The 14,767-nt window shown below is 42.8% G+C and overlaps 1 protein-coding gene across 1 annotated transcript in view; it reads right to left on the bottom strand.

Moving 5' to 3' along the window:
- Positions 1-14,767, bottom strand: part of spega (striated muscle enriched protein kinase a) — a 42,156-nt gene that overhangs the window by 9,756 nt on the left and 17,633 nt on the right. Inside the window, 29 exon segments of the mRNA XM_054623833.1 lie at positions 131-196; positions 680-722; positions 834-986; positions 1,080-1,106; positions 1,233-1,405; positions 1,504-1,581; positions 1,675-1,732; positions 2,118-2,318; positions 3,182-3,281; positions 3,699-3,867; positions 4,015-4,127; positions 4,370-4,542; positions 4,983-5,106; positions 5,205-5,411; positions 5,702-5,806; positions 5,900-6,019; positions 6,100-6,329; positions 6,592-6,781; positions 6,870-7,028; positions 7,520-7,593; positions 7,803-7,989; positions 8,081-8,256; positions 8,399-8,487; positions 8,963-9,126; positions 11,408-11,590; positions 12,050-12,196; positions 12,767-12,937; positions 12,940-13,214; positions 13,433-14,317. Of these exon segments, the coding sequence (XP_054479808.1) occupies positions 131-196; positions 680-722; positions 834-986; positions 1,080-1,106; positions 1,233-1,405; positions 1,504-1,581; positions 1,675-1,732; positions 2,118-2,318; positions 3,182-3,281; positions 3,699-3,867; positions 4,015-4,127; positions 4,370-4,542; positions 4,983-5,106; positions 5,205-5,411; positions 5,702-5,806; positions 5,900-6,019; positions 6,100-6,329; positions 6,592-6,781; positions 6,870-7,028; positions 7,520-7,593; positions 7,803-7,989; positions 8,081-8,256; positions 8,399-8,487; positions 8,963-9,126; positions 11,408-11,590; positions 12,050-12,196; positions 12,767-12,937; positions 12,940-13,214; positions 13,433-14,317 (4,840 nt within the window).

Genomic DNA, 14,767 nt, shown 5'->3' with positions numbered 1-14,767 from the left:
ACTTTACCAGCACATTTTCCAGTCTGAGATGAAAAATGATAAAACTATGGCAACTCCAATGACAGAAAACATTGTATGCTGCCACCTTTAGAGGTTTAAATTATGTTTAAATTCATGTCCAGTGGCTTACCTGCCATCGCCTTCTAGACAAAACTTGCTTCAGCATAGCTGTGCTGATGCTTTTGTTCGTTGGCGACTGCAAGACAGAATGAGGGGATTCAGCATTAACTCACATACAACAAACTTTCCAGTTTCATTTAATGACTATATTCTAAGGTTTTTACAAAGTTTTTTTTCCATATATCATTCATAGCTGGATTTATACAGCATTGAAAATATTTATTTTTTTATGGCTGTAATTGTGAGAAAAAACAGGTATCCAAATCCCCTCTGTGAAAACCTTATGACTCCACTATATCAACAAAGTGAACAAAAAATGCTCAGAATGCTGTTCTGGAAATGTGTGCAAATTAGCACATATTTAATAAGATTGTGCTTCATTTGCATAGAATCAACGTAGAATTTCATAAAACTTGTCATACAAAAAAGTTATTGTCTTAATGTTAAGATTCAAATGGATTGGTTTCATGGTGATATCCGTTAGTTAAATGAAATTGTACCCTATTCACCTGTAAATAGTTTGAGGCTGGTTAATGTATTTTCTAAAAGATAAACTCACCTTGAACCAAGGATGACGAAGGCACTCGATGGCACTGGGCCTCCTAGAAGATGAAAAATAAGGAAGGAGCATGCTACTGTTTAGACACTGTTAAAGAAAATCATGGTCGGTCAAAATGATATATATTTATGGTAAAAGTCATCAAGATTCTTACAGTTGGTCTGCCACCAAAAGCTTGATGACAAATCCCTTCGCTTCTTTGCAGATGTCGGTGAACATGCTCTCCTCAAACGCCACGTTGTAGTTCCGGATGTTTAAGGCTGTGGCTCTGTCATTCTCACCAGCGAAAGGAGACACGCCGGTCAGGCTAAAATAAAACAAAGAAAGATATCTGTGCTTGTTCTATTATATTATAACAAAAGAAAGTCAAAACAAATGATAATAAATCTATATAACCTACCAGAGGTACGTGATGACACCAGCAGGCCTGTGGGAGAGCAGGACAGATGAATGACAAGTGGATTTTTGAGAAAAACATAAAACATTTCATTCTGTTGCAGATAACGAGGTAGCGCCTGCAGTGTGTAGTCACGCTGGAGAACAGGTGGCTCACCATATGTCTGTTGCCGTGGAGACGGGAGTTTGGTTAACAATCTCTGGTGCAATATATTCTGGCGTGCCGTATTTGCAGTAGTGCTGCTCAGAAGTCTCCAGTTTCACGGCGTTGCCAAAGTCACAAATGCGGATCAGGTCGCTCCCAGGACTTGCCATTAAAATGTTTTCTGGCTAGAGGGGGGGGGGAGAATCCCAAAAAAGGTAGGTTTTTATAAAAGAATGTGGTGAAATAAATTTGATGCGGCATCAGAGGTGGAGTGGACAGATACCTTTACGTCAAGGTGGGCAATGTTTTTTTGGTGAAGATAACGAAGACCTTCTAAAAGCTGCTGAACACTCCAGCGGATCTGCAGAAAAAAAACAACACACACACAGGGGAATGAACTTAACGGTCATGTTACATAATGATAGCGCAGTGCAGTAAGCAGAAGCACACAAACCTCCAGTTCCTTGACTGTTGTTTTTTTGGCCATCCTATCCAGCAACTCTTCGTGACATCTTCACACAACAGTTGAGGAAAAAATAAATAAAAAAAACAGAGCTGTGGCTCGACATGAATTATAAATGAGCAAAACTCCCACACATCCTATCTCTTGCTCCAGAGCTGTGCTGCGCTTCATTCATACCTCCAGGGGACCAAAGAAGACATTAGGATTAATGCTTTGGATCTTTCGTGTCCTTGAGATGCGCTTAAGAGCACTTCTGTTCAGCAATGAAGCAGATACAATTTGAAACAGTGCTGCAGGAAAGGTAGAGCCTGTTTGACTTTAAGAAGAACATCTAAGCAACAAGAGATTAAAAAAACTTATTCTGTTGTTGGACAATACTGATAAAAGCATCATATTAAAGTATAATCTATCCTATCGTAGACAATAAAGGATACAGCTCTGTGATGAGCACCACCACACTCTTCTTCTCAAAGGCGTCATGGAAATAGAGAATCCTCTCGTTGTCCAGCTCAGACAGCAGGTCCATCTCTCTGAGGGCCAAGACTTTCCTCTTTCCTCCCGCAGATATGAACTTGGCAGCGAACTCGCCCTTTCCCTTTTTCTGAATCACCCTCTTCACATAGGAGAAGGCGCCCCTGCATTACACAGCGGGAAATATTATTGGTTTAATAAATACCAAACGGAAAGTTCATGTATTATTTAACAGCACAGTAAAAGAAGAAGAAAATGCAGCGTCACAGTCGAATAAGAAATTCATGTTGAGTTCTTTAATATCAAACCAGACAAGACATTAAAACCAAAGCAATATGTTTCATAATAATACGAGCTGGAGCGACCTCGTTACAGGGCACAGATCAAAATATAGCTATAAGAGAATGGAAGGTCATTCTTGACCTTTGTGAACAGTACGTCTGACAAAATAACATCAGCTCAAATGTCAACTGACTACCGTTTAGTAGCTATAAATCTTAAGAATAGCAATGGCTCTAAAAGGTTTTTAAAGAATAGGGACATAATGTAAAATTGATTTTGTGGAGTCAACAGAATACTCCTTTAGAAGGTTCAACCAAAGAATCATAGTTTTGACCTTTTTAACCAATTAAATTCTTCCGTGCAACAAGCAGCACTGCTACAGGATAATAGATAAACAAAGAGGGAGGCATTGTTTTTTCTGTGGCGTTTGGGAAAATAAATCAGAATCTGAATTCCATTTGAGTTTGCTGCTCTGCTTGATAACCGAAACACACATTCTGCCAATCGCTCTACAATTCCCAGTAAATGCCCGTCTCTACCGAGTCGGACCAAAACAAATCATCTGTCGGCTAATGTATTCGCTCCACTCAGGCTGCTGGTGACTCATCTCTCTGTGCTGTCTGCTGTTGTTAAGCAGGTGCGACTCCCTGCCCTCCGACAGCCCGACCCTCAGCGCTCAAACAGCCATTAAGGCCAATGTACTCTCAGCATGAGTGTGCGGTCGGTCACACACACCCACACTCACCTCCCCAGCTCTTTGTGGATATCATAGTAATCTGTCAGACGCCTCATCTTCCTCAGAATGGTTCCTTCGTCCTCCATTGGCTCTGCTGCTTCTTTTCGCTCTGCAGGGAGCAGCAACACAGGCATTTTTACGTATGTGTGTGTGTTTGGCTGTACATGTGTGCCAGCATAGTGACAGATGGTTTCATATGGTGGTCCCTGCCATATGGTGCAGATTTAGAGGTGTAATTTTCAACAACAACCAGTTTATATTGGTGTGTACGGCATCAGCAAATGCCTATAATCTAAACTAAATGGTAAAAATCAAAAGCAAATAAAGAAAAAGCTAGTTGGTAAACCGTTTTTGGAAGAGGCCTTTAATTCTCTTCAAGCAGATTGAGTATTTATAATGAAAAGATGCTACCTCCTCGCGTCAGTAAACCTCACAGGATTATAGTCATAATTACTAGTCAGAATCTTTCCACATGTAGAGCATGTTTGTTCAGAGAGAATTATATGATATTTAGTTGGATCCAGACCTGTATGAACCGTGAGTTCAGCTTTGCAGGAGTTGGAGCCGGCCAGGTTCTTGGCGGTGCAGTCATACACACCGGAGTGTTCGGGGCGGGCGTTGAGGACAACGAGGGAGTACTCGGGGTCATCGTACACAAACGTGAAGTGGCTGCTCTCAGAGAGAAGCACATCGTCCTGCGACAGACCAATCCAAGATGGTTAATATGGTTTGATTACACTAATAATTCTGCTAATTTCAATTTTCATGTTTTCTACGGCTGTTGTGCTGAACCACTGCAACTCCTCTTTGTCTGATATCAAATCCTCTTAAAACTATTTTACCTTGTACCACAGAATATCTGGGTCTGGTTTCCCTTCAACCACCACAGCCAAACGGGACGTCTCCCCAACGTGCACATCCACATCCTCCATGATGGTTTCAAACTTGGGAGAAACTACAGAAGAAAATAAGTAAAAAAGAGAATTTAAACCTCACATTTAAATTAGGAAAGACATTTTTAGAAAAGCTTTACTGAATTCATGATCCTTTACTCCAAAAATAGCTAAAGCTCAAATTAAATTACACACAGCTCCTCTTTGTTGGCATTAACTGCTGCCAGCAGTAAGTAGTAAGTTCTTTGGATTCAAGCTGAAATGCTAAATTTATCATGGGGTGTTCTGCCTCACTTAAACTGACCTGCCATTGCCAGCTGAGGCGTGCAGAGGTCGCTGCCAAACTGGTTGCTGGCCGTGACCACGAGCTGACCGATGTCTGAGCTCCTGACTCTCTGGAGCTTCAGGGTGTGTTGATCATCATCTGGCATGCTCATCTCATACATCCCCGGTCGGTTGACCAACACCACCCCCCTCCTGGGGAAGACAGAGGCAAGATATAAAAGTTATATGACGCGTATGCAAGGATCTTCTTCAGCAGCAGGCTTCAGACCCCCTGCAGAGAACAAAGCTTTTACGGAGATCCACAGAGAACATGGGCTTGAACGTGAAATGTTAAATTGAATCAAAGCAAAGTGAAACACTGCACAGCGGTGCTCCTCAGTCCTGGTCCAGTGGATCTAGACTCCTGCTACTTTAACTGTTATCTGTAGAAGTTACGAAAAGCCTGTCCACGATATGTTCTATCTCAATTATAAGACTGTCTCTGATGAGAATAGAAATAGGATGAAAACCAGCATGAGCTCCAGATCCTCAGAGACTTCTTCTCTTCTTCTTTGGTTTCTGTCTGAAAGTAGCTTCTTGCACACTGCACTTTACATACAATGTAAAGCGCCACAAGAGACAGAGGAACTGACCTTTTCCAGGTGACAACTGCATGCACGTGGTTCAGCGTGATGGTGATGCTCGCAGGTTGGTTCTCAACGACATATACAATGTCAGGTTTGTCCAAAATGACTGGTGCTCTCCTTAAATAGGGTCCTACAGGAAGGCAGATATCATCAGATCAACCAAATATTATCTCTTTGAAAATAAAAAAAATATATAGAATAAATAAAAGCCTTCCTCGTTTTTGTTACCTCTGTCCAGCAGCTGGACCAGGTCAGTAAAGGGAGATGGTTTGCTCAGCGTCTTCCCTGTGGACGACAGGATTCGGAAAGCGTAGCGGACTCCTTTGGACAGAGAGGTGACGGTGTAGTTGGTCTCTCTCAGGTTGGACGCCACGACAGACCACTGAATCGAGCCCAGAGGCTGCTGCTGGACCACATATAGCAAGGAGCCGGCATCTGCACACACACACATGGTGTTTAAGTACTTAATCTGGAGGACAATTTAAGACAATTTGGGGTGCTTAAGATGCAGAGAGAAAAGGATTTTGTTTTGTATTCAAATCTGTGCTGCTGATATAAGAAATCCAAAAGGGCTTAAAAACATCTCAGAATGAAAAGGACACAAATGCTATAAATAGTTTTCCCTGCAAAGTCTTTTATGTTAATTTTATTTCATCTTTCTTCTTTCTTTCTTTCTTCTCAAGATTGCAGTAAAAAAAGGCAACATAGAAACCTGATGAACCTACCAAATGAAGAGTCAAGCCTCTTTGGTCGCTTCCAGCTGAGGCTTATAGTTTTCCCTGTGATGGCCTCTATCACTGGAGGACCATCAGGGGGGTCAGGGACGATATCTGTTTTCAAATAAATACACAAATACATACATATCAAATGGAAGATATTGTATCTCTCAGCTATGGCATGTAACATTAAGCCTCCATCTGTACCTGTGACGTATAGATGTGCATAGCAGGCTGCTTTGCCCAGCTTATTGGAGATGACGGCCTTGTAGACGCCCCCGTGAGCGTGACACGCGCTCCGAATGACCATACTGTGGACATCCCTGTCTGAAGAACAGACGCACAACTTTCTCATTTACTGTCATTAGCTCCAGAATGCTTTGTGTGTTGTTTGGTTCTTTGCTTACGCTGGGTCATTTTGCGTTCCTCGCTGCTCTCGATGCGCTTGCCGTTGTGGTACCAGGCGATGGTCGGGTAGGGCAGGCCCGCAACTTTGCATTTCAGCAGCGCCTCTTTGCCTTCAATCACCTCCGCATCGGCAAGAGGCTTGACAAAGTCCGGCATGGTCCTCTTCTCCACCTCGCTCTCCAGCACCTCAGGCTCCTCAGGGATGGATGGCATCTTCTCCAGCTTGGCCCTGAAGGAAACAACGAGAGGTCGAGTTTAAAAATCTGAGCACATAAACTGAAAGATTGATGGGTTTATTTAATGTTTGTCATACGCCTTCACTCCTTTAGGAAGATTTCTTTCCTCCTAAAGCATTTTTCCATGCCCTTGGAAACAAAAATGTCTCCTCTGACTGTTACACTGATAGCTTAGTTGTATTTTCTCCTCTTTCACAGCCTTTAAAGTGACATAATGAAAACGAATTCCTTCAATAAATGTATGAGTTCTCTTACATGTGGGAAGAGATGGCAGCTCGGGGTTCTTGCATGTAGAGCTCAGCGGTGCATTCAGACGTTCCATGAACGTTTTGGGCGACCGCTGTGTAGAAGCCTTCTGTGTCGCTGCTAACGTGGGCGATGACAAGTGAGTGACGACCCCCCTCCTGAAGGATGCGGACATCATCACTCTCCTCCACTTTTGTCTCTGAAGGAACATCAGCGTGAAATAAAATGAGACGTGACATAGAAAACAACATATATTAAATATCAAACACGACACGGGGGATTCTTACCAAAATGCATCCATGTGACTCGAGGAGCAGGTGATCCGCTCACCTTGCAGTCAAAGCGGGCGGTGCGACCTTCGATGACCTCCAGGATGTCCAGTTTACGGGTGAACAGAGGCTCCTTGGATGGGGCGACACTCAGGTTTGCGCTTGAGGTTAACTCCTCTGTAAACGCAATGAGGCTTTTTTTGAGCATCAATAATGTGTCATATATTTATTTACTCGTTAATCACTCATTTTACCTTTAGGTTAGCATCATACAAATGTAAAGAATCCTACATTTGAGAAGCTGCTATTGACATGTTTGCATGATCAAAGACTCAAACAATTAACTGATTAGTTGTTGATTCATTTTCAAATGATCGATTAAACAATTCAGCCTATGTTTTTCTAGACAAGCAGAAGGCATTGTAATGAGTTACCTACAAGTAAAAATGTTGCATCTCAAATCCGTTGAAAGTTGGAATAAACATATGTAGAAAGATTGGTGATTTTAAACCAAGGAATGCAAGAAAAATGGTGTTTTTTGATTCCATATCTGTACATTTTTTTGAGCATCACAACAAAGAAACACAACCATAACCTCTGTGGCAGATATATAAACCAATATAAAGTGGGTATTTTCCCACTTAAATAACAGTGTGTTTGTAATTCACCTTTGGCAGTGCTTAGCTTGCATATGTATGTTCCACTGTCATCTTCATGAACTGAATTCAGCAGCAGACGGCACCTGTAAGATAAAACAAGACAAAAAAAAAATCCAACAATTAAAAGAAATAAACTGTTTATCATGTGAAAAACTGACAGATAATCATGCAAAATTACTGTTTCACTGACAAACAATGAAGCTATTTACATTTTTTAACAACTAAACAAAACTAATGAAGTAAAGCAGAAAAGCGTTAAACACATAAACATCTCCAGAAGACATGAACAAACCTCTTGCCATCAAAGTGCATTTTGCAGTTGAGCAGCGCCGGCTGGATCAGCTTCCCATTGGAGAGCCAGTCCACGTCCACGTCTGAAGGTCCTGTCATGTGACACTCAAACATGGCCGACTCTCCAGCCTTCACAGCCACACTTTTTACCTCCCGGATGATTTCCAGCGCCGTCTGTGCTGCAGACGCTGATGAAAGAACAGAAAAAACAGAAACAATAAAAAATATTACGAGATTTTTCATGATTAAACTAGACAGATTGAATTCTTCATTACTCACCTTTGACCTCCACTCTACACTTCGCCTGCTTGGATCCGTCCTCGTTGATGATCTTGCAGACGTAAAGCCCTGTGTCTGACCTCTGAGCTGAGCTGATTCTCATTTCACTGGTGCCGTCGTCCGTCTCTCTCACAGCGAAGCGCCCCGCCGTCTTCACCGTGACTCTGTCCTTCAACCTGGGTCGACATAAAGTGGCTGTCACAGTCGTTCATACTCAGGTGTTTAATCGAGGGGCGGTGTGTGTGTGTGACAGTAAGTGGCCTCGCTAGAGATAATGGTTTCAAGCGTCTGTAAAAGCTTTCAGGAGAGATTTCTCACCAGTAAACCATCGGTTTGGGCTGCCCGGACACCTTCGCTGTGATGACGACATCTTGACCTTGAGTCACCTCCTGGTCACATGGCGCCATCTTTTTAAAAAGGTGAATCACAACATACTTATGTTCAAAGATTTTTAAGGTTTGAAGGTATTCCCTTTCAATCAACAGAAAATTGATCTGCAGCTGTTTTCATAATTGTTGGTGTCATTTTCAGGCAACTTTTGCACCAGCTTCTGATTAGTTTATGCTTTATTTTATTATATTTTATTTTCTGAATGAATATTAGTCAATTGAATATTTTTGGGTTTGAATCTATGGTTGCACAAATCAAGCAATTTATTATGTCACCTTAAGGAATGGGAATTGTTCATTTTCTAGACAAAACAATATATAATCTGAAGAATGATTGATAATGGAAATAATTAACTTAAATGGAAATAATTAACTTAAATAATATATATATATATATATAAAGTAAAGACGTATGCATCTATTATGTTGATCGTCAGTCCTAAAGATCAGAGAAGGAAAACAAATCTAGATGTTGCCTCTGAGACTCTCCTACCTGAAATGAGGGAGTTTCTTTGAAGTGGACTCTTTTACTAGGAGCGGTGGAGTGCCGGAGCTCCATCGCCTCCTCCTGAGGGCTCAGATCCTCCTCGTCTGGCTGCGTTGGACTTCTGACTTCCAAGGCCCCGGCTTGTTTCCCACATTGCATGTGGGTTGGCTCTGCAGAAAAGGAGGGTGATGCTTGACAAAACATATACTAGACTTTAAAGCAGCCAACTTTATTGGGGTTCATGAAAAAAACAACTCTGATTTTCTCACTACTTCATTTGTGTTATTAAGTGCCAATCTCTTTGAAATATGGTTAGCATGGCGTGGCTCTTTAAACCTTTAGATAGGAATAATCTGTCAGGGCTCTGATGTTTACAGTCTCTGCTTGCTTTTCTGGAGATGATATTCTTTGCCAAGATGAGCAGTTGGCAACACGGAGCGGTGAGTTAGAGCTGAGTGGGCCATGTGCACCCACATATACGCACAGAGAGCGTAGGGACCTCTCTGAAGTGACCGTAACTGTACAGATAATGAATTAATCCCTTAATCCCTGACCCAATCATTCGCTTATTCCCATGGAGTTCCCGAGCAGACACTGTGTCTGGACTCCTGGCAGCTTTACACTATAGTCAGAGTTAATTCACTGCTGGATGGAGAAATATAAAACGCCACCACCCTACAGCACCGCTCTCTTTCTCTTTCCACCTTGTCGCTTTCTTTTTCTCCCTGCTTCTCACTTTCTCTGTAGAACCTGAAACCCAGACATCTGGCATAAGCAGATAACACTGTGACAACTGAGAATGAATAACATCCATCCGTGGAAGACAATTAAGTCATGATCTCTCTTGAGGAGAAAACAACAGCAGAGGAGATAGAAGATGCAAAAGTAGTGCTTCTAAACTAACTCAACAGTCTTAAAAAAAGAGGAAACCGGCTCATCTGATGTAAACTGCAGGTGAAAGAATTCAAAGACAGGTTTGTCTACATGCGAGGCAAAACAAATACATATAAACCTATATATGCACGAACTGACTTGAAGCAATAAAACATTAAAAATAAGACAGAAGAACACAATGATGCTCGATTATTTGTCTTCGGTATGTAGGTATTCTAATCAATTGTGATCCCGCTGGCATTAAAAAGGAAAAATAAAACAAAATAACCTACCGAGAGTCACATCTCTGAGCGGCGTCTGTGCACCAGAGGATAAGTCCCGGGAGTATTTACACAAACCTGCCAACTCTTACACAACTGGTGCTGCAACAGTCCGAGTCAACCAACCTTCCTTCTTGGTGTCATCCTCTATCCTCTCTCTGTCTCCCGTCACGTTTATCTCAATAGTCTCTAACAATCCTGACATCCTGAAGATCACACTATAGCATATGAATAGTTAAATATTGTATAGGCTCATGAAAGTTTTGAGATTTTTTTTCTTCTTTTTACCAGAATCCACAGAGGACGATGATGCTGTGAAATTAACTGTTAATCTCTTTCACCATATTGAGATCCGACATCCTTCAGTCATTCTCTTCCTGGCAAACATCTACTCTAGCTAAACCAGCTAGAGTGACTCACATAATCTCCAAGCACATCACGACAACTCAGTAGCGTGAAATCCAGAGAGATGAAAAACTCCATGATTAATCTCACACTGGGACATAAAGCAGACTGCAATTACCCGCGAGAACAAGAGGGCGGCTAAAAATATACTCCTGCAAGCTAAGACTGCACTGGCCTAATATGGAAACACAGGCCCGCGTGCTGCTGGTGAGACAGCAGCAGAGTGTACGCTCACATTTGTTGACAAAACTGGGGAAGTGCAGGTTGCATTTACATGAGCTGAATTAACACTCAACATTTCAATATAAACACAATCCACCGCAGGCTCCTTTATCACAGAAACCTCATCCAAAGGGAATATTTATGTTGTTCACCCCTCATTCTGAATGCCATGCCTGCCTTTAAGACTCGGGAGACCTTTGTGTGACGGGGCAGGTCTGCGTTTTGAATCCCGCACCGAAAGGAAAGCTCAGTGCCTTTTAAGAATTAATGGGTTGTCACGGCAACTATCGCTGCGAGGAGCCCCGGTCGGGATGCTGAGCTCCAGCAGGCCTTTGTAGTCATTAAGACAGAATGTCAGGCGGAGGAGGGCTGGCAGTGGATTAAAGCCCATTTGTGTGTGTGTGTGTGTGTGTGTGTGTGTGTGTGTGTGTGTGTGTGTGTGTGTGTGTGTGTGTGTGTGTGTGTGTGTGTGTGTGTGTGTGTGTGTGTGTGTGTGTGTGTGTGTGTGTCCACATGTATTTGAAGGAGAGCATTGTTTCCATGTGCCTCAACGTGTCCGTCTTCATTTAAATTGGTGTCGCATCCTTGTAAATGTGTCGCTGTAGCTCTGAAACAAGCAGTGAGTCCCTGTGTGTGTTGGTGTTTCCTTCCACCTCTGGCCTCGTCTCACCTGATTGGATATAGAGCGTGGCGCTGCAGGTCACTCTGCCCGCTGCGTTGACAGCTGTGACGCAGTACGCACCCGCATTGTTCGGCCTCATCTGCTTTATCACCAGACTGTGCTTCTCCCCGTCAGCCTTAACCACATGGAACGCATCGCTCCGTATCTCCACATTATTCTTCCTCCATGTCACTGAGGAGGCAGGAGAAGAACACATTCACACAGATGACAAACATAATAAAAACTCCCACAGAAAAGCAGATGAAGCACAACCCACTTTATAAAGATAAGTAATGAAAAAAAAGCTAATTGGTTTTGGTTTGTACCGATTTTCACTGAAAAATATATTTTCCGAATGATGGAAACATTTTTGTTTTTTCTGCTGCGTGAAGCCACTTATCAATGCATTTATTTTTTTCATAAAACATGGCCTTATGTAACGGGGAATTAAATTATAACAAAGAGCTGATTATCTAAAAAAATTAAATAAAAAATTAAAAGTGCGTTTGCTTAATTACTGTATTCAGCTACAATCTTTATTGGTGCAACTACATATCTAATTAAATAAATAAAAACATACAAATAATAAATTATAAAGAAAGAAATAAAATACACACAAGTAAACTGTAAACATCATGTTCTCAGTTGTACCTGTGGGAGGCGGAGTCGCGGTGATGATGCATTTCAGCGTGACCTCGGAGCCGCTGGATCCGTTGGTGTCCACAAGAGTCCTCTTAAACCTCGGGCCCTCAGCTGGCTCCTGATCAGCAGACAGGTCGGAGTCATCAGACGAGGCCCCTGGAATCAACAGGTCAGGTTTATGTGTCACTTCCTGTTTACTGTTACCTGCTTTCATAAATGAGTCAGGCCCCAAAATTACTCATGGGCTACTTTCTTTTTTTGGGTCCCCATGTGTATTTAGTGTTTAACAAAAAAATGTTTCTCCAATTTCCTAATTATTTAAATACCTCATAAACTCTAAAAGTAGGTTAGGAACCACTCACTGAGGCTAACAGAGCTGAAGTGCTACTTTCCATTCTTAAAGGACGTTGGTTCATATGTTGGGTTCACAAAATCTAGAAAGAGATGGATACAGCTCCTACAATGTGGATTTCTGAAGGGATACTCTAAATGTAGCCCTTTTGGTTCATTTCAGTTCAGTTTGGTCATGAAAGCAGCAGCCACTGTAATATACCCCAAAATATACTTCTCTATAACCCTTAGAAATAAAAAAAAAAAGCCAACTAGAAAAACAAAGTGGTGATTTTCTTTTTCTCGTCAGCTTCTTGTGGCCATTAAGGGGATTAATGCTGCTTGTCTCGACCTAATAAAGACGCTTATCGTCAATCCTCATATAATATGTACTACCTTCCTCTGGAGACCTGGGTTGAGCAGAACGACCTTTCCTGAGAACTTTCCCCTCTTTCCTTCTGGTCTTGCTTCTCTCGTTGCTTCTGTCTTCAACACATTCTGTCTCCATGGGTTCGTCCTCCAGCAAGATTGTAGGGATGTTCAGTCTCGTGGCTGGAGACGTCCGCCTGCCTCCGCCTTCCTCCTTTTCACAAGAGGACTGATGGAGGGCGTGGGTGATGGGGTCAGCCGGGGGGGCTTGGGTGGGTACTGGGACCCAAGTTCCTTAACTGTTAGTGGGGATGCTCTCTTTCCAGTTGGGCTCGGAGGTCGATGGGCTGCTTTGTCGTCCATCTTTGTCTCTCTCTTTGAATCTGTTCTCAGATCTCTGACGGGAGACGAGGATTTTTGCGACGTGTTGACAAGTGTGTCTCGGTCAGCTCCCGCAGAGTTTTGTAGAGTTTCCCTGCATGCAAAGAGAAGAAAAACTGTTACGTAATACTACTACTACTACTAATAATAATAATAATAATAAGTATTGATATTAGATTTTGAGTAGTGTAAAATTAATTTCATTTCTCCAGACTTGACAAATAACTCATCTTATAAAGAAATATATTCAAGAAACAAAGCATTTTTTATAAAAACACACAAATTCATCACGAAAGATAATTGAATCCAAACCTGGTGAGGCTTCTCCTTGTGGCTGTTGGCAATGGTTGCCCTGGTAACTGGTGAACTGGTGCCGTCTCCATGGTAACAGAGGTTTTTTCTGTGTTTCCCTGTGATGAGCCATCGACTGGTATCCCCTGCGAATCCGGCTGTGTCATCTTGCTCTTTTCAGGGCTGTTACTTTGATTCCCCAGACTTTTGCTGTGCGCCTGTGGAGAGATCTTCAATCTGCTGTCCCCGGCCCTCCTGTCCTCCAGCGCTCGCTCCCTTTCCTCCAACTTTTTAACCACTTGGGGAGGAATGGGCTCTAGCTTCCCTGTGGTGAGCCTCTCCTTCTGCGACAGCTGCTCAGTGGAATACGCCTTCTTCAAGCTCGGTTTCCCCACAAGTTTCTTGATCCTCTGGAGCTCTTCGGCAAACTTGCTCTGGTAGCTCTGGACCCTCTGGGAGTAGCTCGTCTTGTCCTCTAAAGACGAGGCTCGCTGCTTGAACGCTGCTCGCTTTAGTGCTACTCCCTGCAAGTTTCGGTCGTCCTCTTTGCCGGGGCCTCCTGTCTTCTTCCTGCTGTCGTCCGAGTCGCAGGAAGCCTCTCGTCCAAATCTAGAACCTGATCCTGATCCGGCTCCTCCCGGCAGATCAACACTAGCCCTTCGTTCCTCAAAAGCGAGGACCTTGTCGAAGATCTTTGGCCCTGCACGAGCCAGTTTGGGTGTCATGACAACACTGTTCACACCTGATGCCTGCTCTGTCTTAGACGATTGGGGATCTGATGGTTTGGTTTTACCCGGGTCTTGGTCTTGGGGAGGGATGCTGTCTTTGTGCGTACTGGGAGTTGGCTGGGGAGAAGACAGGGGGACACGGGAGGAGAGCTCCTGTGATTCGTCAGCGGTTTGAGTCCTAGAGGGGTGAGGATTGAGGGGAAATGGAGGTGTGAAGTTAGAGCTCTGGTGCAGCTGCCAAAGGCGCTGGGAGAGTAATAAAGAAGCAGATGAACGTCCGTTTGTGTCATTTTGTCTTATGTTTTTATGTTCACCAGTGAGTTCCTTGTGTTTGGTCTGTGCTCTGACAGTGTAAAATGAAATGGCACATAAAGGAATGAAAATAAAACAATGTTGCCTACAAGTAAGATTTGACACGTTCTTCAGAACTCAATCTAACTGTTGTGAAGTGGAATACACCATAAGTAATAATTGTAGGCAATGTTGCAGAAACAAAATTGCGGAATCACAACATGTAAAGATCTGGCTGCTTTAACTCTAAATACAAAAACATACCTACAAAAAGAACCTGTGAATCACATGATCGTTAATTTGTGGGAACATTCATGCTAATATTAGCTCGGATCAA

This window comes from Anoplopoma fimbria, chromosome 22 (genome assembly GCF_027596085.1).
Source record: "Anoplopoma fimbria isolate UVic2021 breed Golden Eagle Sablefish chromosome 22, Afim_UVic_2022, whole genome shotgun sequence".
NCBI lineage: Eukaryota > Metazoa > Chordata > Actinopteri > Perciformes > Anoplopomatidae > Anoplopoma > Anoplopoma fimbria.
Note: the sequence above shows the minus strand (reverse complement) of the source record. Positions and strands in the feature narration are given on the sequence as shown.